General features: G+C 40.2%; 1 protein-coding gene across 1 annotated transcript in view; it reads right to left on the minus strand.

Annotated features, from left to right (window-relative positions):
• Nucleotides 1–586: 586 nt before the first annotated feature.
• SHCBP1 (SHC binding and spindle associated 1) overlaps nucleotides 587–24,563 on the minus strand; it is a 40,407-nt gene continuing 16,430 nt past the window's right edge. Inside the window, exons 6-13 of the mRNA XM_062176251.1 lie at nucleotides 21,910–22,143; nucleotides 21,650–21,818; nucleotides 21,222–21,342; nucleotides 17,468–17,599; nucleotides 16,780–16,898; nucleotides 4,311–4,397; nucleotides 3,798–3,939; nucleotides 587–1,802 (exon numbers count right to left, since the gene is read on the minus strand). Of these exons, the coding sequence (XP_062032235.1) occupies nucleotides 1,477–1,802; nucleotides 3,798–3,939; nucleotides 4,311–4,397; nucleotides 16,780–16,898; nucleotides 17,468–17,599; nucleotides 21,222–21,342; nucleotides 21,650–21,818; nucleotides 21,910–22,143 (1,330 nt within the window). The 3' untranslated portion in view covers nucleotides 587–1,476. The remainder of the gene's footprint in view (nucleotides 1,803–3,797; nucleotides 3,940–4,310; nucleotides 4,398–16,779; nucleotides 16,899–17,467; nucleotides 17,600–21,221; nucleotides 21,343–21,649; nucleotides 21,819–21,909; nucleotides 22,144–24,563) is intronic.

A 24,563-nucleotide genomic window follows, 5' to 3' on the forward strand; every position in this document is an offset into this window, starting at 1 on the left:
AGGTTTTTAGGGAAAAAAAATTAAAAGAAAAATTACTTTCAATGGTCAAACAATAAACCTAACATAAATTCACCATATTTAGTAGTGTCCAAAAAATAAATTATTTATTCAATTTCTTAAAAGATTTATTTTATTTATTTGAGAGGCAGAGTTACACAGAGAGAAGGAGAGACAGAGAGAGAGAGAGACCTTCCATCTGCTGGTTCACTCCCCAAATGGCCACAACGGCCAGAGCTGGGCTGATCTGAAGCCAGGAGCCAGGAGCTTCTTCCAGGTCTCCCACATGCAAGGACTTGAGCTATCTTCCACTGCTTTCCCAGGCCATTAGCCAGGAGCTGGATCAGAAGTAGAGCGTTAAGGACTCAAACCAGTGCCCATATGGGATGCCAGCACCACAGGTGGAGGCTTAACCTACTATGCCACAGCACCAGGCCCTATTTACTCAAATTTAAGAAATAAATATAATGACATTTAGGAAAGAAAATGTAGTACTCTTTCTTTCTAAAACGATAAAAAAATACCAAGAAATTTTATGTTACATATGCTCCACCAGCACCCTGGCCTATAATGGGTTTGGAAAAAAATAACAGGCTCAAATTTTATTATTTTATCACTATAATTTTAATCAGTAGGCATATTAATATTATACATACTTTTTTAAATAAATATTTTTAAAAGCTGTGCTTTAAAATACACATATGATACCAAGAATGTGTAGCCAATATAGGCTGTACAGATAATCGTTTTGACCGTGTAAGAACTATGATCAGAATACTGTTATGGTGAAAGAAAAATACTTCTTTTTAATTATTCACAATCAGCAACAGTGAAAATGCTCTACACACACATTGGTTTTCAACAAAATATTTCACTTCTGTTTCAAACCTGTTATGTTATTTATTACTGTTTGGATGATTGCATAGTTCAACATAAAAATGCATCCCACTCAGATTCTCAATAATAAGTCTGATTAGGCAGATAACTTCCCAATCATAAAATCTTTTATTTTAAGACAAGTATTATGCAAATACAGAATGGGAATCAGATCTGCTGTAATTGGGATAAAAAAGACCACTCTGCGAAGAACACTGCACACATGATACCTATTGCACTTCTGTGCACTCGTCTGCATTTCCTGCTTTCCTTCCTCCTCTTTCAAGTGCTGGATTGAAGTGTATGCACACCAGAAAGTTAGCACCAGGCTTAGTAGGAAAGAACTATCTATTTAAGAAAGCAAGACTCTCTAGATGAAAAATCTCCAGTAATCTTCTGTTTTATATGTTTTTATAACCTTTCTTTTAAAGAGGGAGTGTTTATGTGCAATACTTGCAGATAGAAATAAATCTACATTTCACTAAAATCCAATCAAATATATCGAATATAAAATGCAGATATGAAGCAAACTACAAGAGCAGCAGTGACTGTTAGGGCAACATGTGCAAATCCAGTATTTTGCTATTTATTACATCATAGCAGTCAGAAAAGAAACGTGCCAAAACTCCCTTTCCCATTCCACTTGAACTGATTCCCCATAATTCCAACAAACATCTCCTGTGACATTAAGTTGTCATCAGCTTGTGTGATCCCTAGTTCACTCAACCTTTTCTTCTTCATCTGGCCCTTCTGTGTAGAGGCAGCTACCAGTTCATTTACAATTTCACAATTTCCCTCGACTTGCTCAGAAAGGTCAGATCTCGCATTATGCTCCATTTTACCAGTTGCACATTCAATCAGCTCTTCTAGATCCACTCTTTCAGCTGTGTCTGCCTCTCCACTTGTCTGCATTTTAAGTGCTTTACATTCTGAGGAAGAAAGACAAATTATATTAAATTCAATATTCTAGCTAACCCAACTAAAACAATATATTTCTACGTAACCTGTCAGAACTTTCAAGTTTTTTCTGTGAAGGACTTTTATTGCCATTGTTGTTAAAGATTTATTTTGTTTATTTGAAAGGCAGAGTTACAGAGACAGGGAGAGATAGAGAGAGAGAGATTGATCTTCCATCCTCTGGTTTACTTCCCAAATGGCTGCAATAGTCAAGGCTGCTAGGTCAGGCTGAAGCTAGGAGCCTGGAATTCCACCCAGATCTCCCATGTGCATGGCAAGGGCACAAACAGTTGGGTCATCTTCTGCTGCTTTCCCAGGTGTTACCAGGGATACAGCTGTTACTGTATTGGAAGTGGAGCAGCCAGGACTTGAACTGGCATTCATATGGGATGCCAGCCTGCCAGGCAGTGGTATAACCCACTGTGCCACAATAGGGGTGCATGCCTAGGGTTCTTGCGTCATCTGACTGGATTGTACAAATTCTTTGCCATGAGCATCTCAACTGGCTCATTATGCCAAGGTTTCCTGACTCTAAAACATATCACCTATCTTGAATTTTTTTGTTTACCCTCTTCACCCTAGAATCTCACTCACTCAATAATTTCCTAGATATTTAGTATTTGCTAAACACTGTCAAAGATTAGACAGTGTTACTTTTCTTAAATGAACTCCCAATCGAGAAGCCAATTCTACACAGGCTTCATGATCCCCTAACCCCTGCCCCGTGTTATATTAATGATTGTTAAATGGCAAAAGGATCTTGTACCGTAAGTTTGCAATGTAATTAAGGTTATTGGTCAGCATTCACTAGTTGGTTACAGGTGGGGAAGTCAGAAACATTCGAAGCATGGGAGATTTGTCTTGAGGTTCTCTTCACTGAGATGGAGGGGGCCACAGGGCAAGGAATTCAGAGCAGCCTCTGGTAGTTGTGTATTCTCTCCAGCCAACAGCCAAGCAAGAAAATGGGGACCTCAGTCCTACATGATGACATGAATAAGCTTGAAAGTGGATGCCCACACCAGAGCTTTCAGATAAGAGTCCTGTCAAGCTGACACCTCAATTTCACCTTTGTGAGACCTGTCAGAAGTTAAAGACTTCACAGAGGTGTAACTGGAGTGGGTCCTGAAAGATGACAAGAACTCTTTAAACTGCTTTAGAGGCCAGAGTTGGGGCACAGCAGGCTAAATCGCCACTTGCAACACCAGGATCCCATTTGAACACCGGTACAAATCTTGGCTGCTCCACTTCTGATCCAGCTCCCTGCTAATGTGCCTGGGAAAGCAGTGGAGGATGGCCCAAGTGCTTGGGCACTGCACCCACATGGTAGACCCAGATGGAGTTCTGATTTCCTGGTTTCAGCTGGCCCAGCCTCAGCTGATGCAGCCATTTGAGGAGGGAAACAGCAGATTCTCTCTTTCTGTAACTACCTTTCAAACACAAAAACAAAACAAAACTGCTTTAAACTTTCCTCAGCCACATTAATCCTTCTCTGACTAAGATTTAACAGTTACCTGTGTCATAGCTTGAAATTCATGAATTTCCACTGGGCTATCTCACCTTTGCTGCCAAGAAAGGCAGGTGACAGAGAGGCACTTGTACCAATGCACAATAGAGGCATCCCCTCCAGTAACTGCAGCCTGCCACCTGGCACATTCATTGCACTGCCTCCACCCTTAATGCTAGTGGGAGTCACCACTGCCATCCTACACCCATTCTTATTCTATTCATATATAGAACACCAAGCATAAGAAGGAAACTGCATGATCCCAGAAACCAAACATCAAGGTTCTGAATGAACAGTTGAACTAGTTGACCTTGAAAGTGTTTTTACCAGGACCTGCACACCCAAGCACATTCTGGTAATCTTTTTTTAAGGAGGGGAGGAAGACTCAGATCTTAAAGTTTAATGCTGAAATAGAGCAAATTAGGTCTGTTCTTATATTTAAAAATTACCAAATACAGCATACCTTCAGTTCCATCCTCAGCATCTTCTTGCAGGTCAGAGAAAATGGTAGGTTTCACCAAGACAACGCCATAACCTTCATTATTGTGTATTATATTATTCACCATGGATATCTTGGGAATGTCATAATGCTCATCCAAGAAGTCCTACGTGACAATGAAAAAAAATGCTTTAAGGAACTTTCACATTCAACACTGCCTGCTCGTAAACTCTTCTGACTTTTTTCACACTATTCTAGAAACAAACTAGAAAGTTCTGCTTAATAATATGTTGTAGCACATTCTGAGCTCTGAGTGACACAACATGCCTTGTCATTTCTGCAGATCTAAAGGCAGCAAAGCATTCTCACAGAAGACTTTCAAACATCAAGTACTGACATTACTAAAATACATACACTGTTTATGTTTTTTATAAATGAGAAAACAAAACAGAACTTAACATGAGGATTAAATACAACATAATTGCTTGGGGGAACCAGCCTAATCTTTGGAAAGCATGTGTGATAGCCAGGGCTCACCTTAATGAGGATCCCTTCCTTGCAGTGATGGATCCCATTGTCACTCAGGGTACACTTACTCCCAGGATATATTTCTATACCAGCACCCTGTAAGTTACAATTTGAGGTGATAACAATCAGTTGTTAAAAGGCATGACTACAAGAGGTTTCACATGTAAAATACAAAGACAGAGTTTTACAGCTTAGCTTTCTTAGGTATTTATAACCAACATTTCCATCTGCTCCATTTCCAGCAAGTTCAAAAACCACATATTATACTCAGATTCACACACAAGCATTAGTTAAGAGTGTCAACACTTGACTCTTGTTTCACTCTCTTTCATTCTGGTTCTGCCTAAATAAATAAATCACCTAATTTTGTTGAGATTCAGTTACTCAAAAAAACTCAATTATTTGCAGAGCAGTATCCAAAGCCTAGCAAAATACTGTAATTTAAGGATAGAAACAAGAGCCTATGTTTTTAAAAATACACAAATATTAAAATACCCCTACCTACCCTAAAAAACAGTTCTGCAATTTAAACAATTAGTAGCTAATTCAAGTGATATTTATATAGAGTAATTGGAAAGATTCATGCATAATCCAATTATCTCACACTATCCCTTGGCACCATATGATACCAACAAAAACTATCAATAATAGGAATAATTTCTTAATGCAATGCTAGGCACTTTGGAAAGCAAATATGATTCATTCAAATCTCTATAGTTCTTTAAGAAGCCATCTGGGAATAATTCAATACAAAATATCATAGATGACTAAGTTGCTATAAACACAATGCATCTACTGTATATATGTGGAGTCATTTTTCTAGGAGTAGTAGTATATCATGAGAAACATTATTACTTCCCCAATGTGTCTGAACCAGAATATGTACACATCTACCTAACTCTTCTATTAAGAGGTTAAAAAAAAAATCTGCTAAGAGATTTTCAGTTTTGGGTTAAGTGCAAGATTAAGGGGAGAAATGGCAGGCCAATGACTGCTTTACACAGTAACCTGCCATCAAAGAGACCCAACAGGCCAGTCCACTGCATTGGTTTTTGATGTAGAAAGCCAGGGCTTCAGCAGAAGTCAGCTTATGAAGAGCCCTGGAAGCTCTGCCAGCCAAGAGTTGGGTCACTGGAAACGGAACTGCTCTGGAACCAAGGGGCTCCAGGTCAGAGCCATAGACCTTGTCCTCTCTAAGCTGAAAAGCCCTTCACTTAGCCCAGCTTCCAAAGTAACCACTGCTGTCAAAGGGATGGCCAAGTAAGGTCAACAACATTGCAGGCAGAGCTGTATACTAACTAAAAATGTTTTCCTTTTAGAAATGCCACCTACCTTCTCCTTGAGCCAGCTTTCCTCCCAGGCCACCTGGGTGGTGGAGGTCAACAGGGTACCTCCCTTATGATGTACCACATGTGAAGAGATAGATAGGTCTAAGCCTCATAACTGACAAGGCCTTAAGCCCGCCTGATTATTTTCAAACCATTTCTTTCAGTTTGTATTTGCCTCTCAGTGAAATAGACTTGCTGATGGTTTAGGCACTTTTCTTAGGGCTCTAATAATGACTCTGTCCTCGGTTTTAGATCCTGTGAGTTTAAACTGCTGTTAGATTCATTTTCTCCAGACTTAAAAAGTAAAATTCTAGGTGGCCGTGCACATGAAACCTCGGATGGAAGCAGTTTCTGTAAGCTGGCACTGCATCCCCCGGAGAAGCCACCTCCTGCTGGAACCCTGTCTTGACCCCCCTTCCCAGAGACACCCCCTTTCAGCAGGAAGCAGTCAGAGCACTCATGGATCATCGCCCAATTTTCCCCTAACAGATTTTAGGGTTTCCATCTTGGGAGGTGGGAATGTGAGGAGTCAGACAGGTTAATAGATAGTCAGAGGATCCCAATGGAATTTGGAGTATAAAATATTTGTTTCCTTCCCAAAGTTATCTTTGGCAAGAACAAACAGGCCATTCACCTTCCTTTGGAATTTACCATAAGAATAGCAAGGGAGTTCTTGAGCTCATAGCTTATTGTGAAAACAAGTTACTTACCCACCCTTAGCCCACCAGACAGGATGGAGATTTGTAAATAAGGTCTTTTGATGGTTTTTGTCCCTGCCTGGTCACTGAATGTCAATCTGATTTTCAAGTTTTTTTTTTTTTTTTTTTTTCTTTTGAAATTGTACTTAAAAAGCCCACTGCCACCAATCCCTTTGAGTTTTTCCTCTCTTGGAAGCCCCCCTCCATGCTGCTCTGGCTGGATGCCTTTGACTCTAATAAACACGCTTAAATCTCAAAAAAAAAAAAAAGACTAAGGGGAGACTGCACTAATAACACATAATAACACATGTACAGAATTTGTCATTAGGTGATTCTATTGTGCGAACATCATACAGTATACTTACATGAACCTAGATGTTATAGTCTACTATACTCCCAAGCTACAATCTATATACTGTTGAACATGTGGTTTGTCATTGACTGAAATATTATGCAGTACATGGCTGTGTAACAAAATAGTTAAAATATCAAACTATGAGGAATTGTATAAAATTTACAAAGAAGAAAAAAATTAAACCAGCAGCAACTTCACAAATGATACAATCATATTCAAAATATGTTACAATGATACACAGATTTTTGACAGCTAAAATGTAATTGAGGAGGGGCAGTTTTGGCACGAGTTAAGATGCTGCTTGGGACACCTGCATGCCATATCCTAGTGCCTGGGTTCAAGTCCCAGCTCTACCTCTGATTCTAGCTTCCCGATAATATGTACCCTAGGAAGCATTGGTGATGGCTTAAGTACCTGGGTACCTACCACCCACGTGGGAGACTCAGACTGAATTCCTAATTTCTGGCTTCAGCCTAGCCGAGGCCTGGCTATTGCAGGCATTTGGGGAGTAAACTAGCAGGTGAAAAATCTGTCTGCCTTTCAAATAAAAATGAAAACAAAATTTTAAAGATAATCATTGTAAAAGGTAATTGAAGATGGCCCGGGAGTACAGAGGAGGATGGCCCAGGTCCTTGGGCCCTGCACCCGCTTGGGAGACCAGGAGAAGCACCTGGCTCCTGGCTTCGGATCAAGTGCGCCCGCCGCAGCGGCCATTGGGGGGTGAACCGACAGAAAAGGAAGACCTTTCTCTCTGTCTCTCTCTCACACTGTCCACTCTGCCTGTCAAAAAAAAAAAAAAAAAAAAGAAAAAAGAAAAGAAAAAAAAAAGGTAATTGAGGACATTGCCACTTCTGGGAAGAAATGACATTAACACAGTGATGAGTTCCCTGGGTTTTCTTTGTGTCTCATAATCCCCACAGTTGGAATTGAGGAAGTTGGCAATCCAGAAACATCAAAGAACACCAAAAAACAAAAAAAAGACTGCTCTGTCTAGCCAAAGGACCAGACAACCTAGAGAAACAGAAAACCTTCAGACATAAGAGCTATACTGTAGCCAAACAACACAAGGAATAAAAAAACAACAACAACAACAAAAAAAAACACAGCCTCACTCCCACTCATGCTGCAAAAGTGGAGAGGGGGATCCTAGATGTTTGATCTTCTCAAGGCTGTAACCAGCTATTGGTGGAGAATTAAGTACACAGATTAGTGAAACAGAATATGGAACCGAGGAATAGATCCATAAGAATATTCTCAAGTGCAATGCAGGAAGTACAGGCTTTTCAAGAAATGGTACAGGAACAATGGAACATCAATAATCAAAAAAACAAATTTTGACCTAAACCTCACAGCTTGTATCAAGATTAACTAAAAAACAGGATCACAACATTAAGTAAAACATAAAACTATAAACTGTTTGGGGAAAAAATAGTTGAAAATCTTTGGAATGTATTGGTAGGCAAAAAATTCTTAACACCCAAGGCTGATCTATAAAAGGAAAAAATTGATAAGCTGAACTTCATTAAAATTAAAAACTACTCTGTAGTAAAAGCCCATATGAAGAAGGCAAAAACAAGCTTAAAAAGTGTCAGAATGTAATTGCAAATCACATAACTGACAAAGGACTAGTGGCTAGAAGACACAAAGAACTCTCAAAACTATATTAAAAATAATCCAAGGGCCAGCACTGTGGCGTAGCGGGTAAAGCCACCGCCTGCAGTGCCGGCATCCTATATGGGTGCCGGTTCAAGTCCCGGATGCTCCACTTCCAATCCAGCTCTCTGCTATGGCTTGGGAAAGCAGTGGAAGATGACCCAAGTACTTGGGCCCCTGTACCCACGTGGGAGACCTGGAAGAAGCTCCTGGCTCCTGGCTTCAGACTGGCGCATCTCCAGCCATTGCAGCCAATTGGGAAGTGAACCAGCAGATGGAAGACCTCTCTTTATTTCTCTCTCTCTCTGCCTCTCCTTCTCTCTCTGTGTAACTCTGATTTTCAAATAAATAAATAAATCCTTAAAAAATAAATAAATGTTAAAATAATTAAAAGAATCCAATCAGAAAATGGGAAAAGTCGTGAATAGACACTTCACTGAAGAACACATAATGATGCAAATAAGCATACAAAAAACAATCTACATCAGTATCCACTAGGGAAATGACAAATAAAGTCACAATTAAGCTGGTAGGCTCCAATCATACTGAAAAACTAAGGAAATGAAAATGATAATTGCCTAATTTTACCAATTTAGACTGTATACATGTGTTAAAATATTGCATATTTTCCAAAGAAAAAAGACAAGTATTACATGTTAATAAAAAAATTTTAATAAATAAAAACAAAAACCACAATGAGAAATTAACTATACTCCAATCAGAATCGCTAAAATTAAAAAATGAGGGCCAGTGCTGAGGCACAATGGGTTAAGCTGTGACCTGCAGTGCCAGCATCCCATATGGGCACCAATCTGATCCAGCTCCCTGGAGGATGGCTGAAGTCCCTGGGCCTCTGCAACCACGTGGGAGACCTGGAAGAAGCTCCTGGCTCCTGGCCTTGCCTTGGTCCAGCCCCAGTCATTGTGGCCATTTGGGGAGTAAGCCAGCAGATGGAAGATCTCTCTCTCTCTAACTCTACATTTCAAATAAATCAATCTTAAAAAAATAGTAAAAATGTTAAATGCTATTGAGCACATGATCAATCACACATTACTAGTAGGAATGTAAAATGTTGCATCTGCTCTGGAATACTACGGCAATTTTTTAAAAACTAAACATGCAACTACTGTATGACCCATACCTACATTCCTGGAAATTTATTCCTGAGAAATAAAAATTACATTGAACAAAAACCTGTACACTTATGTTTGTTTATAGCAACTTTCTTCACAACAGGCACAACTGTAAAAAAGCTAGATGTCTGGGGCCAACATTGCTGAGTTCAGTCCCAGTTGCTCCCCTTCTGATCTAGTTCCCTGCTCATAGCCGAGGAAAAGCAGAGAAAGATGGCCCAAATGTTTGGGCCCCTGCCACCTACAAGGGAGACCTAGAAGAAGCTCCTGGCTCCTAGCTTCCTATTGCAGTCATCTGGAGAGTGAACTAGTGGATGGAAGACTCTCTCTCGCTCTCTCTAACTCTGACTTTCAAATAAATAAATAAATCTTAGAACAAAAGGAAAAAAAGCTAGATGTCCGCCAACAAGTGAATAAACAAACTGAAATAACAACTGAAATAAAAAAGAAACTATGGGGTGGGTATTTGATGATGCAGCAGTTAAGTCACCTGCTTGAGAAGGCTTCATACAAAATCGGAGCACCTGGTCCACATCCAGCTTCCCACTAATTGATACCTTTAGAGGCAACAAATGGTGTCTCAAGTAACTGGGTTCCTGCCACCCATGTGGGAGACCTGGATGGAGTCCCAGGTGCCACAATCTTGCCTTTAGTCTGAGCCACCACCAAGCTGCAGTGGGCACTTGGGGAGCGAACAGAAGATGGAAGATGTGTGTGTGTGTGCACATGTGTGTCTGTCTTAAAAGGGAAACAAAATAAAAATTTTTAAAACACTCTTGGTACATACATCAACCCGGATGAAGCTCAAAATATTGTGCTAAGTGAAAAAAACTAATCCCAAAGGCTGTGTGATTCCACATAACAATTTTGAAATGATGAAATAATAGAAATGAGAACAGATTAGGGTTTGCCAACAGTTAAGGAGGAGGTTAGTGGGAGAGGTCAAGTGGGTTTGGCTAAAAAAGGGATCTCTGTGGCGATGGAAATATTCTTTAACTTGACTGAATCAATGTCAAAATTCTGCTTGTTATATTATCCTATAATTTTTCAAGACAGTTGCCACTTGGGGGGAACTAGTAAAGGGTATACTGACAGGATTTCTCTGTATAGTTTCTTAATATAACTTGTGAATCTATATTTGTCTTAAAAATTTTATTAAGAAAGAAAACAACTGGGGACTGGTATTATGGTGGAGCAGGTTAATCTGTCATTTGTAATGCTGGCATCCTATTATCAGAGTTGTAGATTCAATTCTCAGCTATTCCGTTCCTGATTCAGTTCCCTACTAATATACCTAAGAAAGCACTAGATGAGTAGTTGAGTCCCTGCCACCAGTATGGAAGACCTGAATAGAGTTCCTAGCTCCTGACTTTGGCCTGGTCCAGCTCCAGCTGTTGCAGTCATTTGGGGAGTGAACCAATGGATAGAAGATCTCTCTCTCTCTTTTTTTTTTTTTTGACAGGCAGAGTGGATAGTGAGAGAGAGACAGAGAGAAGTCTTCCTTTTTGCCGTTGGTTCACCCTCCAATGGCCCCTGCAGCTGGCGCACTGCGCTGATCCGAAGCCAGGAGCCAGGTGCCTCTCCTGGTCTCCCATGCAGGTGCAGGGCCCAAGCACTTGGGCCATCCTCCACTGCCTTCCCGGGCCACAGCAGAGAGCTGGCCTGGAAGAGAGGTAATCGGGATAGAATCCGGCGCCCCAACCGGGACTAGAACTCAGTGTGCCAGCGCTGCAAGGCGGAGGATTAGCCTGTTAAGCCACGGCGCCGGCCTCTCTTCTCTTTCAAGTAAATAAATCTTAAAAAAAAAAAAAAAAAAGCTTCAATTGCTTACAGTTATAATTTTAAAGGTTTAAATATCTCTTAAAGTTACCCTAGAGGGAACCCTTCCAAACTCATTCTACAAAGACAGCATTAACTTGATTCCAGAATCAAAGACACGACAATAACAAACTGTAGATCAGTATCTCTGATGAACATAAATGCAAAAATTTTCAATAAAACACTAGCAAATTAAATCCAAAAACACATCACAAAGATCATTCACCCTGAACAAATGGGTTTATTCCAGGAATGCAATATATTCAAAACAATAAGTATAATACATCATACCAACAGAATGAAGGGTTTAAAAAAAAATCAGTGGGGGCCAGAGCTGTGGCATAGTAAGTTAAGCATCCGCCTGCAGTGCTGGCATCCCATATGGGTGCCGGTTTGAGTCCTGCTAAATCACTTCAATCACTCTTTTCTTTTTTTTTTTTTTTTTTTTTACATTTATTTATTTACTTGAAAGTCAGAGTTACAAAGAGAGAGAAGTAGAGGCACAGAGAGAGAGAGGTCTTTCATCTGCTGGTTCACTCCCCAACTGGCTGCAACGGCCTGAGCTGCGCTGATCTGAAGCCAGGAGCCAGGAGCTTCTTCCAGGTCTCCCATGTGGGTGCAGGGGCCCAAGGACTTGGGCCAAATTCTACTGCTTTCCCAGGCCATAGCAGAGAGCTGGATCAGAAGTGGAGCAGCTGGGACTAGAACCGGTGCCCATATGGGATGCCGGCACTGCAGGCGGCGGTTTTACCCACTACGCCACAGCGCCAGTCCCTGCTAAATCACTTCTGATCCAGCTCCCTGCTGATGGCCTGAGAAAGCAGAGGAAGATGGCCCAAGTGCTTGTGTCTCTGCACCTCCATAGGAGACCAGGAGGAAGGTTCTGGCTCTTGGCTTCAGATCAGCCTGTCTCCGGCTATTGCAGCCATTTGTAGCCAACTGGGGAATGAACCAGCAGATGGAAGATTTCTCTTTCTGTCTCTCCCTCTCTCTGTAACTCTGCCCTCTGCCTCTCAAGTAAATAAATATATCTTTGTTAAAAATCACATGATTATAAATAGACACAGAAAAAGATTTCCGTAAAATTCGATACCCATTCATGACAAAAATCTTGAAATACTTAGGTAAGGGAGGAACATACCAGCTATATATGACAAATCACAGCCAGCATCATGCTGAATGGAAAGAAGTTGAAAGCATTTCATCTAAGATCTAGAATCAGACAAGGATATCCACTCCCACTGCTCTTATTCAATATAGTACTGGAAGTTTTGTCCACAGCAATTGGGCAAAAGAAAACAATAAAAGACATACAAATGCTAAAGGAAGAAGTCACACTATCCCTGTGTGCAGATGACATGACTCTTTACATAGAAACCTAAAGACCTTATCAAGTGATTGTTAGAACTAATAAATTAATTCAGTAAAGTTGTAATACACAAAATCAGCACACAGAAAAGCATAGCATTTTGATACACTAATACTTATAAAAGGGCCAGCATTATGGTACAGCAGATTAAGCCACAATTTGCAATGCCAGCATCCCATACTAGAACTCCAATTTGAATCCCAAGTCCCAGCTGCTCTGCTTCCAATCCAGCTTCTTGATAATGTGCCTAGGAAGGTAGCAGATGGAGTCTCAGATGAAGTTTCTGGCTCTCGGCTTTGACTTTGCCCAGACCTGGCTACTGTGGCCATTTGTGGAGTAAACCTACAGATGAAAAATACCCATCCCACCTCTCCCTCCCTCTCCCCCCCCCCCCCTCATTGGCTCTTCTCTCTGCTGCTCAGCCTTTTAAATAAATAAATAAATATTTTTTAAAAGAGAAAAAAAGGGCCGGTGCTGTGGCTCAATAGGCTAATCCTCCGCCTGCGGCACTGGCACAGAGCGTTCTAGTCCTGGTCGGGGCGCCGGATTCTGTCCCAGTTGCCCCTCTTCCAGTCCAGCTCTCTGCTATGGCCCGGGAGTGCAGTGGAGGATGGCCCAAGTGCTTGGGCCCTGCACCCGCATGGGAGACCAGAAGCACCTGGCTCCTGGCTTTGGATCAGTGCGGTGCACCGGCCGCAGCGCACTGGCCGCAGTGGCCATTGTGGGGTGAACCAATGGAAAAAGGAAGACTTTTCTCTCTGTCTCTCTCTCTCACTGTCCACTCTGCCTGTCAAAAAAAAAGAGAGAGAGAGAGAAAGAACTTATAAGAGAAATTCCATTCACAATAACAAAAATAAAACACCTTGAAATAAATTTAACCAAGGATGTGAAAAATCTCTATAATGAAAATAACAAAACATTCGTGTAAGCCAGGGCTGTGGTAGCAGGTAAAGTCACCAACTGCAGTGCCAGCATCCCATTTGGGTGCTGATTTGAGTCCTGGCTGCTCCACTTCCGATTCAGCTCTCTGCTATGGCTTGGGAAAACATTACAAGATGCCCCAAGTCCTTGGGCCCCTGCACCCATGCGGGAGACCTGGAAGAAGCTCCTGGTTCCTGGCTTCAGATCAGCCCAGCACCAGCCATTGCAACTATTTGGGGAGTAAACCAGCAGATGGATAACTTCTTTCTCTGCCTCTGCACCTCTGTTACTCTGCCTTTCAAATAAATAAATAAATCATTTTTTTTAAAAATTGTGCAAGAAATTAAACAACACAAAAAAGAAATACCTCCCATGTTCATGGATTACAAGAATTAATATTATTATTTTTTTTGACAGGCAGAGTGGACAGTGAGAGAGAGAGACAGAGAGAAAGGTCTTCCTTCTGCCGTTGGTTCACCCTCCAATGGTGCATCGCGCTGATCCGAAGCCAGGAGCCAGGTGCTTCTCCTGGTCTCCCATGCGGGTGCAGGGCCCAAGAACTTGGGCCATCCTCCACTGCACTCCCGGGCCATAGCAGAGAGCTGGCCTGGAAGAGGGGCAACTGGGACAGAATCCGGCGCCCTAACCGGGACTAGAACCTGGTGTGCTGGCACCACAGGCAGAGGATTAGCCTGTTGAGCCACGGCACTGGCCAAGAATTAATATTATTAAGTTAAAAAAAAAAATGAACAAAAAAGGGAGAAAAGAAAAAAATTAATAAAAATGCCCATACTACTCAAAATAATTTACAGATTGAACACAATCCCCATAAAAATACAAATGAACTGGGGCAGCCATTTGGCCTAGCTTTTAAGACACCACATGGAACATGCACACCCCATATCAGAGTACATGGATTCAACTCATGACTCTACTTCTGCTTCCTGCTAGTGAACACGCAAGAAGGCAGAAGTGATGGCCCAAGTACTTAGGTCCCTACCACCCACATGGGATATCCAGACTCAGTTCCCAGCCCCCAGGTTTGACTTGGCCCAGCCCTGGCCATTACAGACATTTGGAGAGTGAACCAACAGATGGTAGTTCTCCCAGAGTATCTGTCTGTCACTCTCTCTCTCTGTCTCTCTCAAAGTTTAAATTAAAAAAAAAAAAAATAGGCAACATTCTCCACAGAAGAAAAGCCACCCTAAAATTTATATGAGGGGCCGGTGCTATGGCATAGTGGGTTAAAGACCCAGCCTGCTGTGATGGCATCCCATATGGGTGCTTGTTCTAGTCCCGACTGCCCCACTTCCTATCCAACTCCCTGCTAATGCACCTGGGAAAGCAGCAGAGGATGGCCCAAGTCCTTGGGCCCCTGCACCCATGTGGGAGACCCAGAAGATGTTCCTGGCTCTTGGCTTTGGCCTGGCCCAGCCGCAGTCATTGCAGCCATTTGGGGAGTGAACCAGCAGTTGGAAGACCTCTCTTTCTCTCTGACTCTCGTAACTCTACCTTTCAAATAAATACAATAAATCTTTAAAAAATAAAATAAAATGTATATGAAAACCCCAAAGACCCCAAATAGCCAAAGCAGTTTTGAATTGGAAGCATCACCAAAACAGCATGGTACTAGCATAAAAAGTGAATGTACACATCTACAGCCAACTTGTCTTTTACAAAAAAGCCAAAATCGTAGCCTAGAGAAAACACCGTCTCTTCAGTAAATGGTGCTAAAAAAACTGGCTAACCATAAGCATAGATCTCTACCACTCACCCTACATAAAAACCAACTCAAAATGGTTCAAAGATCTAAATTTCAGACCTGGAACTATAAAACTATAAGAAAAAAATAGTGGAAACACTTCTAGACATTGGATAAGCAACAATTTCTTTGATAAGACCCCAAAAGCATAGGAAACAAAAGCAAAAATTGACAAATGGAATTGTATCAAACTAAGAAGCTTCCATGTAGCAGAAGAAACAATTGAGAGTAACAGAGACAACCAACAGAACGGAACAGAATATTTGCAAACTAGTCATCTGACAAAGGATTAATATCCAGAATATATAGAAACTCAAAAAAAATTAACAACCAATCCTGTTAAGAAATGGGCCAAGGATCTGAATCAACAATTCTCAAAAGAAAATACAAAAGGCCAACCAACACAGGAAAAAATGCTCAACATTACTAGTCATCAGGGAAATGCAAATCAAATCCTCAACGAGGCATCATCTCACTCCAATTAGAACAGCCGTTATCAAAATGACAAAAAATAACAAATTCTGACAAGGATATGGAGTAAAAAAGAACCCTTCTAAACTGCTGCCAGAAATTACGGAGAACAGTATGGAGATTCCTCAAAAAACTAAAAACAGATCTACTGTATGACCCAGCTATCCTTCTTCTAAGTATATATACCAAGGAAATGAAATCAGCATTTGAAAGAGATACCTGCATTCACACATTCATTGCAGCACTGTTCACAATAGCCAAGATATGGAATCAACCTAGGTGTCCATCAATGGATGAATAGACAAAGAATATGCGGTGTATACATCCTATGGAATGTTATTCTGCCACAAGAATGAATGAAATCTTGACATTTGTAGCAAAATGGACAGAACTAACAATCATTATATTAAGAGAAATAAGTCAGACACAGAAAGACAAATACGGCAAGTTCTCACATGCAGAAATCAAAATAATAAAATAATTATTTAACACACACGTACATGTTTTATCTGAATTTAAAAGGGTGATTACTAAAGCCTAGGAAGGGTGGGGAGAGGACGGAGGGAGGTTGGATAATAGGTACCAAAACAAAATAGGATAAACATAATGGGTTCTGGTATTTGGCAGCACAGTGGGGTTATTATGTATTATATTCCGAATAAAGAACTGGAAAGAGAAGCTGGTAAGCTCCAAACACCAAGATAAGATAAGAAAATGGAAAAGGGGATTGCCTGTACAAGTATTTCATGTTAATCCAGAATTTTAAAAAGTTTACCACACAAAGAGTAACTGTGAGATTTATTATTATTCTTTCTCATTTCTATTTTGAGAATGTTTAATGACTATATTTTTTAAAATGGGTACAACTGGCTTAGTAGATATGTGTCTGAACTTCTTTAAAAACAGAGAATAGGAGTATGCATTTATTTTTTTTTTCATATGCTTCCCCCAAAATAAGAGATTATCATACCTTAGCACCATATAAATCCGAATTCTTCATTAAAAATTCTGCTGATGTTCGCACTGTGACTCCTGTAGTTTCACATTGCAATACACAGTTTTCCAATGTAGTCTTGCCACGGTGAATGACTATGATGAAAACAGTCGACTGCTTTAGGAGGTAACGTGCCTTTTCTAGTGTTAGTACTAGCCTAGAGCTTACATTAGAAAGAGTCTATTTCTCAAAAGCTACCATTTAAACTTTGTTACCTGAATTACAAATTAATAAAATATGTAACAATGAATATTTTGAGTTATTTTATAAAATCTAAAAACAACATTCTTCACACAGGCCTAGCAGTTAGGACAATGGTCTAGACACCTGCATCCCCTACTAGAATACCTGAGTCTGAGACCTGATTCCACTCCTGAGCCCAGCTCTTGCTAATGTACACCCTGGAAGACAGCAAGTTCCTGGCACCCACATGGGAGACCTGAATTGAATTCCCAGCTCCTGGCTTTGATATGGCCCTGTCCCAGCTGTGGGAGCAATTTGGGGAGTGAATCAGGGAATGGGAATGCTCTCACTCTCTCCCTCTCAAATAAATAAGGGAGATTAAACTCAAGAGTGGTATTTCATTAAATTCTGTCTTCTATAGAAAGCAAAGTTTTCCCTCAAAACATAGAACAAATAATAAACCAAACATACAGATACTTACTTAAGATTCCTTCTACAGCATCATGCTGAATAAATTTTATGTTTGAGATTTTAATATCCACACCTGTACAATCCACAAAAGTATCTCCTTTGCCCCTGTTTTCTATCACAATATCATCTGGTAAACCATAACCTAAGGAAAAGAACAAGAACACTTAAGATGGGTGAAGGGAAAGGCCTAAACAAAAATGTTATACCAGGTTTCTCTAGTTCAAATGACCCAAATAATAATTTGAAACCAACCAATCCAGTTGCAGTTAAATAGAATATAGTTATCTTTCATATAGTTTGTTTAATTTAATAATAACTCTCCTAGTGTTGGGTTTTTGACCTAGCAGTTAAGACACCTGCCCACATCTCCTATTGGAGTGCTTGGATTTGAGTCCCTGACACCAGCTCCAAATTCCAGCTCCCTGCCAGCATAGACCCTGGAAGGCAGCAGATTATAGCTCAAGAAGTTGAGTCACTGCTATCTATGTGGTAGACCTAGATCAAGTTCCTGGTTCTGGCCCCATCCCAGCCCTAGCCATTGTAGGAATTTGGCAAATGAACAAGTAGTTAGGAACTCTGTCTCTCCATCTCCCTCTCCCTTCCTCTCAAATTTGTTTTTTTAAAGATTTTTTTCTTTTTTCTCTTTTATTTATTTGACAGGTAGAGTTACAGACAGTGTGAGAGAGAGACAGAGAAAGGTTTTCCTTCCGTTGGTTCACTCCCCAAATGGCCGCCATGGCCTGCACTGCACCCATCCAAAGCCAGGAGCCAGGAGCCTCTTACTGGTCTCCCATGCGGGTGCAGGGCCCAAGCACCTGGGCCATCCTCCACTGCCCTCCTGGGCCACAGCAGAGAGCTGGACTGGAAGAGGAGCAACCGGGACTAGACCCAGTGCCCACATGGGATGCTGGCGCCACAGCACCGGCCCATCAAATTTTTTAAAAAAGCAACTCCTGGGGCTGCCACCTGTGACACTAGCACCCCATATCAGAGTACTGGTTCGAGTCCCAACTGTTATGCTTCTGATACAGCTCCCTGCTAATGTGCCTGGCAACAGAAGATGGCCCAAGTACTTTGGCACCCACAAGCCACATGGGAACATGGGAGACCTGGATGGAGTGAACCAGAGGATAGAAGGTCTCTTTCTCTTTCTGTGTCTCCCTCTCTCTGACTCTGTCTTTTATATAAATAATAACTCCCCAACTGGTTCTTTTTTTTTTTTTTTTTTGAACAGGCAGAGTGGACAGTGAGAGAGAGAGAGACAGAGAGAAAGGTCTTCCTTTGCCGTTGGTTCACCCTCCAATGGCCGCCGCGGCCGGCGCGCTGCGGCCGGCACACCGCGCTGATCCGAAGGCAGGAGTCAGGTGCTTATCCTGGTCTCCCATGGGGTGCAGGGCCCAAGCACTTGGGCCATCCTCCACTGCACTCCTGGACCACAGCAGAGAGCTGGCCTGGAAGAGGGGCAACCAGGACAGAATCCGGTGCCCCGACTGGGACTAGAACCCGGTGTACCAGCGCTGCTAGGCGGAGGATTAGCCTGTTGAGCCACGGTGCCAGCCTCAACTGGTTCTTATATCAAGAAAACTATCTTATCAACCACCTCAGACCAGCTCAACACTGAATTCACTTACAAAACTGCTATTAAAAAATACATAAATAATCCAAAGTACTCATACCTGGGTCAAAAGGCTTGACAGCATTCAGCCTTTCTGAATTTTTTTCTGACTCAAAAGTCTATGACTTTAACATGAATTACATTTGAATAAAGCTAAGCATTTTTCAAGATTATCTAATTTTACTATTCTCTTAAACAGACTGATATAAAATGAGACTAACTGCAAAGTGTTTCAGCTATTGCAAAAAACAATCTATCTAGTCCCCTATCTTGTTAACCAACAAATAACAATGGATCTCTATTAATCCTAATCAAATTAATAATGCAAGGTGAGATTCTCAGCGCTCACAAAAAATTAGAATATCTGAAAACTAGAGAACTTGCCTAACTTTCCTCCTAAAACAGAACCACAGAGGTAAAGCTGTAAGAAATAACTCTCATTGTCTCAAGATGAGTCTGCTTGAGCAAATGAATGAAGTAACTGCATTAAACAGGCAAAGTGATTGATTTTATTGCCATGTGGCAAGTATAGGCAAGCACTTGGAAGCACCAGAGAATTCAGGACTTCATAAACCAAATGTTACCAGGGGCAGACTGTGTATGATTAGATTATGAGTAAGATGAATGGCTTTGCTTCCAATTTTTTGTACATGTCTGTTTGTACTTTGCAGATTTTATTTTATCATTATATTTTATCATCAGAAAATTTTTTTTTAATTTTAAATAACTGCATTCTGAGGAAAAGTTCTTCTTATGTAAACATATTACAGATTCTTAGTAGTTTAAAACACAAAACCATCATCAAAGTAAATGGATTTTCTAAACACAAATGACCTACAGCAAGTACTGTTAAAACCCTGTAAACTGTGAGTACTCAATATATGTTATGTGTTAGCTATAGATCAGTATCAGATAAGCTTTAATCTTACTCTTGAACATGTTCTCCATATATTTACACTAGAGACACTATTTGATTCCTCAGTTCTCAGAAATGCCCTCTGTTAGTAAATTTACAGTCATTTTTATACTTAACTATCAGAATTCTATGTGGTTATTTATGACACCCTGGCAATTACATTATAATTTCTTCACCAATCTAGGAAGAATTCTTATCTACCATACAATCTATAATATCAATGTTATTCTCACTATGCCAAAAAATAAAGTGTTTTTATTGCAGTGATTTATACCCCAGATGTGTTATTTATACACATACATCTATTATAAATCAAATATGGGAGAAGAGAAAGAGCAAAAATTACACACATAAAACAAAAGAGGGTGAGACGAGGTACTAGTGAACAGCAGGAAATTAAACTCCCAGCCTTGCTCCCATTAAGAAGTTCTGACAAGATAAAGATAAAGAACATAGCTTATGCAGTTTGTGAACAGCTGCACAAGTCCCAAAATGATATACAATTTTTTGCATTACAAGTTTTATTGCTAACTTAAAGCTGCTTGGGCAAATAGTTGAACAGGTGCATCTAAATTTGACACATTATGGAAATACACAGGACCAAGATAAACAACTATAAGGTAACCTACATTTAGGCATCCCTCTAAATGAATAACTACTAAAAAGTTATTTCAATAGAATTTTTCAATACTCATATCCTCAAAAGTATACTTTGGTCAAGACACAAAGTATAGCATTTGTGACATTCAGCAAGTTTTTAAAGAATTAAAACAATTTTTCATATCAATTTTAATTTAAATACATCCCTCATAAAAATAAATTTAAAACAAAAAACAAATATAACAAAAGAGAAAACAGACACTAAGATATTTACAACAGTTGTAACAGCAAGCAACAAACAGAAAAATACAAAACTTTGAAAAAATATTGCTGGAAATTTTTTTATCATGGAAATTAATTTCCTTTCCATAAACCACCCATAATCTGGAAGGTTTGATTCTTCATAATGGCCTTTTTTGTGTGTGCCTGTGAACATCTTTCCAATATATATACTGTCATAAACAGCTACAACTCAAGTTGTTCAACACTTGGTCAATTCCCTGTATGCTTTAAATACTCTTAATGTTTCCAGGCAGTTCACTTGAAATCATTCATAGAGCTTCAACAATAGCCAAGATTTCTCTTTATAGATATCATGCATGAGATTTTGGTTGTGAGCTCTTCCATACTCACCTTCTAACTCAATGGAGTCAGCAATGGAGAATGTGCCATGGACCACGTAATGACCAGGACACACAATAACAGAGTCTCCTTCATAGCAGGCATTTATGGCAGACAACGGATCACTATGGAACTAGAAAACAACAACATATTGCAAATACATAGCCCCCAAATGCAACCTGAAAATTACTCCAAGTGCCTTCATGTCTCATTTTCAAAATGGAGTCAAAATTGCAGAATTAAGTATCTTTTCTGATAGATAGTTGCACTGAGCCAATTCCTGTTTGGTAGGTGACTATTGATGACATATAGCACGCCCCCTACTCCCCATTTCAAGAAAACCAGCACTAGGAAGCTCCTAGGAACCCTTGGTAGCATTCATGAAAACATGGGGTAAATCAAAAGAAAAAGTTACCTAGTGAGCAAGAAACTCTTTTTACCTGAATTTCTGTTTCTTCCTTACAAGGGTCCTCACAGAGCCTGTCCCTGAGTAGGGACCGCAACAGACCAGTCATCATGGTGGAAGAGACCACATGGGTGACCTTCTGACCACCTGGACGGAGGCCCTTGGCTTGGATATTAGAATTCTTCTGATAACCAAACACATATCTTAAAGAAACCACACAGACCTATCAGTTCTCAGTAAGACAGATATTAACAAAAGATGCTAACTAGCTAAGAATAACAAAGACACACATACCTCAACAAAGGATTCTCAATAAGTTTTAGCTTTTGTTTCAACTGTTCGATCTCAGAATACAATTTTAACCCTTCCACCATGGAGATATTTTCCTGCTCAGAATCAGAGTTACAATTTGACAAACTGCTTCTCAGATTCAAAAATTTCCTGTAACTCTCCTCACATTGAGACAACAGATTTTGGTAGTCAACAATGAGTCCTGAAGGAACTCGGTCTTCAAGAATGTCATAATGCCTGAAAGTTTAAAAGCAAATTGAAATTCATTGCCTTTCAGGCACATTTTCCTATCATTAACACAGCCCATTTAGTCCTCAAAGACCCAGCAAGAAAATGTTTCATAGCATAAAACTCAGATACATGTTAAGTCTTTCTGAACAGCACTCTATTATAAGTGGAAGCCATTCAAAGTTTTGAAGCACCATTTCATTAAGGTCACTAATTCTCCTTTTGAAGAGTTATTTTTTTTCTTAGATTCAAGCATTTATGCTTTAGAAACACTGAAAGTTCAAGTTGCGCAATTTGTAATCACTATTTAATAAGAAACTATTTTCTTCTCACACATTAGATCCAAAATCTTCATAAGTGGGTGGCAGGGGACAATTTTGGAGCCAGGATAGGGAGGGAAGTATTTCAAATTGTTTCATAACAGTGTTTAAGATTACCATATTTATAGGATCAAAAATTAGAAATGATTCAAATCATCTAGTCCTTCCTTGCATTTAAACCACAATGGCACAAAATTATGCTGAATGTTTTCTCAGGAAGATTACTGGAGAATTTCAAAAGCATAAGCCTTTAAGATTCTGGGGGGGGGGGGGATGAAGCTATCATTAAATGAAAGAGTATTATTTAATAGAGTAATCTTGTACTAGGCAACCCTATTCGCACTTAAAATTTATTCATTTATATATCATGAAAAATGTATAGAACAAAAAAAATTTTCTAGCTGCAATAACTTATCAATGTACAATCAAGTTAATGGGCATAAAAAAGGTTTGGAAATAAAATACAATATTATTGTCATTACTTGTGATTTTTTTTTTCAGTTTATTTTTATTTATTTGAAAGAGAGTTATGGAGAGAGGTAAAGACACAGAAATAGAGGTCTTCCATACACTGACTCACTCCCCAAATTGTCACAACAGCTGGAGCTGAGCTGATCCGAAGTCAGGAGCCACAAGCTTCTTCTGGATCTCTCACGCGGTGCAGGGGCCCAAGGACTTGGCCATCTTTTACTGCTTTCCCAGGTCATAGCAGAGAGCTAGATCAGAAGAGGAGCATCCGGGACTTGAACCTGCACCCATATGGGATGCCAGCGCCCCAGGCCAGGGCTTCAACCTGCTGTGCCACAGCGCTGGCTCCATTACTTGTGATTTTTAATCATTTTAAAGCCAACACCTGTAGTGCCAGCATCCCATATGGACACTGGCTCGAGTCCTGACTGTTCCACTTCTGATGCAGCTAATGTGTCTGGGAAAACAGCGGAGGATGGTCCAAGTCCTTGGGCCTATGCACCCATGTGAGAGATCCAATGGAAGCTCACGGCTCCTGGCTTCAGAGGGGCTCAGCTCTGGCCACTGCAGCCAATTGGGGAGTGAACCAGCAGTTGAAGATTTTCTTTCTCTCTCTCTTTCTGAGGTTGAAGATTTTCCTACTCTCTTTCTCTCTCTGACTCTGCCTCTCAATAAATAAATAAATCTTTTAAAAAAAATGTATATTGACTAGCTATGCCTTAGGTCAGTACTTTGTTTTTTTTTTTGTTTGTTTGTTTGTTTTTGTATTTTTTTTTCATTTATTAAACTTTTATTTAATGAATATAAATTTCCAAAGTACAGCTTATGGGTTACAATGGCTTCCCCCCTCCCATAACTTCCCTCCCGCCCACAACCCTCCCCTTTCCCGCTCCCTCTCCCCTTCCTTTCACATCAAGATTCATTTTCAATTCTCTTTATATACAGAAGATCAGTTTAGTATATATTAGGTAAAGATTTCAACAGTTTGCCCCATATAGCAACACAAAGTGAAAAAACTACCGTTGGAGTACTAGTTATAGCATTAAATAACAGTGTACAGCACATTAAAGACAGAGATCCTACATAATATTTTTTTAAAATTAATTTTCTATGTCATTTCCAATTTAACACCAGGTTGTTTTTTTTCATTTCCAATTATCTTTATATACAGAAGATCGATTCAGTATATAATTAGTAAAGACCTCATCAGTTTGTACCCACACAGAAACACAAAGTGTAAAAATACTGTTTCAGTACTAGTTATAGCATCACTTCACATTAGACAACACATTAAGGGCAGATCCCACATGGGGTGTAAGTACACAGTGACTCCTGTTGCTGACTTAACAATTTGACACTCCTGTTCATGGCGTCAGTAATCTCCCTAGGCTCTAGTCATGAGTTGTCAGGGCTATGGAAGCCTTTAGAGTTCGCTGACTTTAATCTTATTCCGATAGGGTCAGTACTTTGTAATCCTGGTTGGGGAACTTTTAAACTACAGATGCTTAGACTTTTCAGCCAGACCAATTAAACTGATCTGTTGAAGCAGAGAGATTTTTAAGTCCCCTGGAAATGTCAATGGGAAACGAAGTTTAAGAACCACTGCCTGGGGTGGGCACCATGACCGACCAGATTAAGCCA

This window comes from Lepus europaeus, chromosome 19 (assembly GCF_033115175.1).
Source record: "Lepus europaeus isolate LE1 chromosome 19, mLepTim1.pri, whole genome shotgun sequence".
In the NCBI taxonomy this organism is placed as follows: Eukaryota; Metazoa; Chordata; class Mammalia; order Lagomorpha; family Leporidae; genus Lepus; species Lepus europaeus.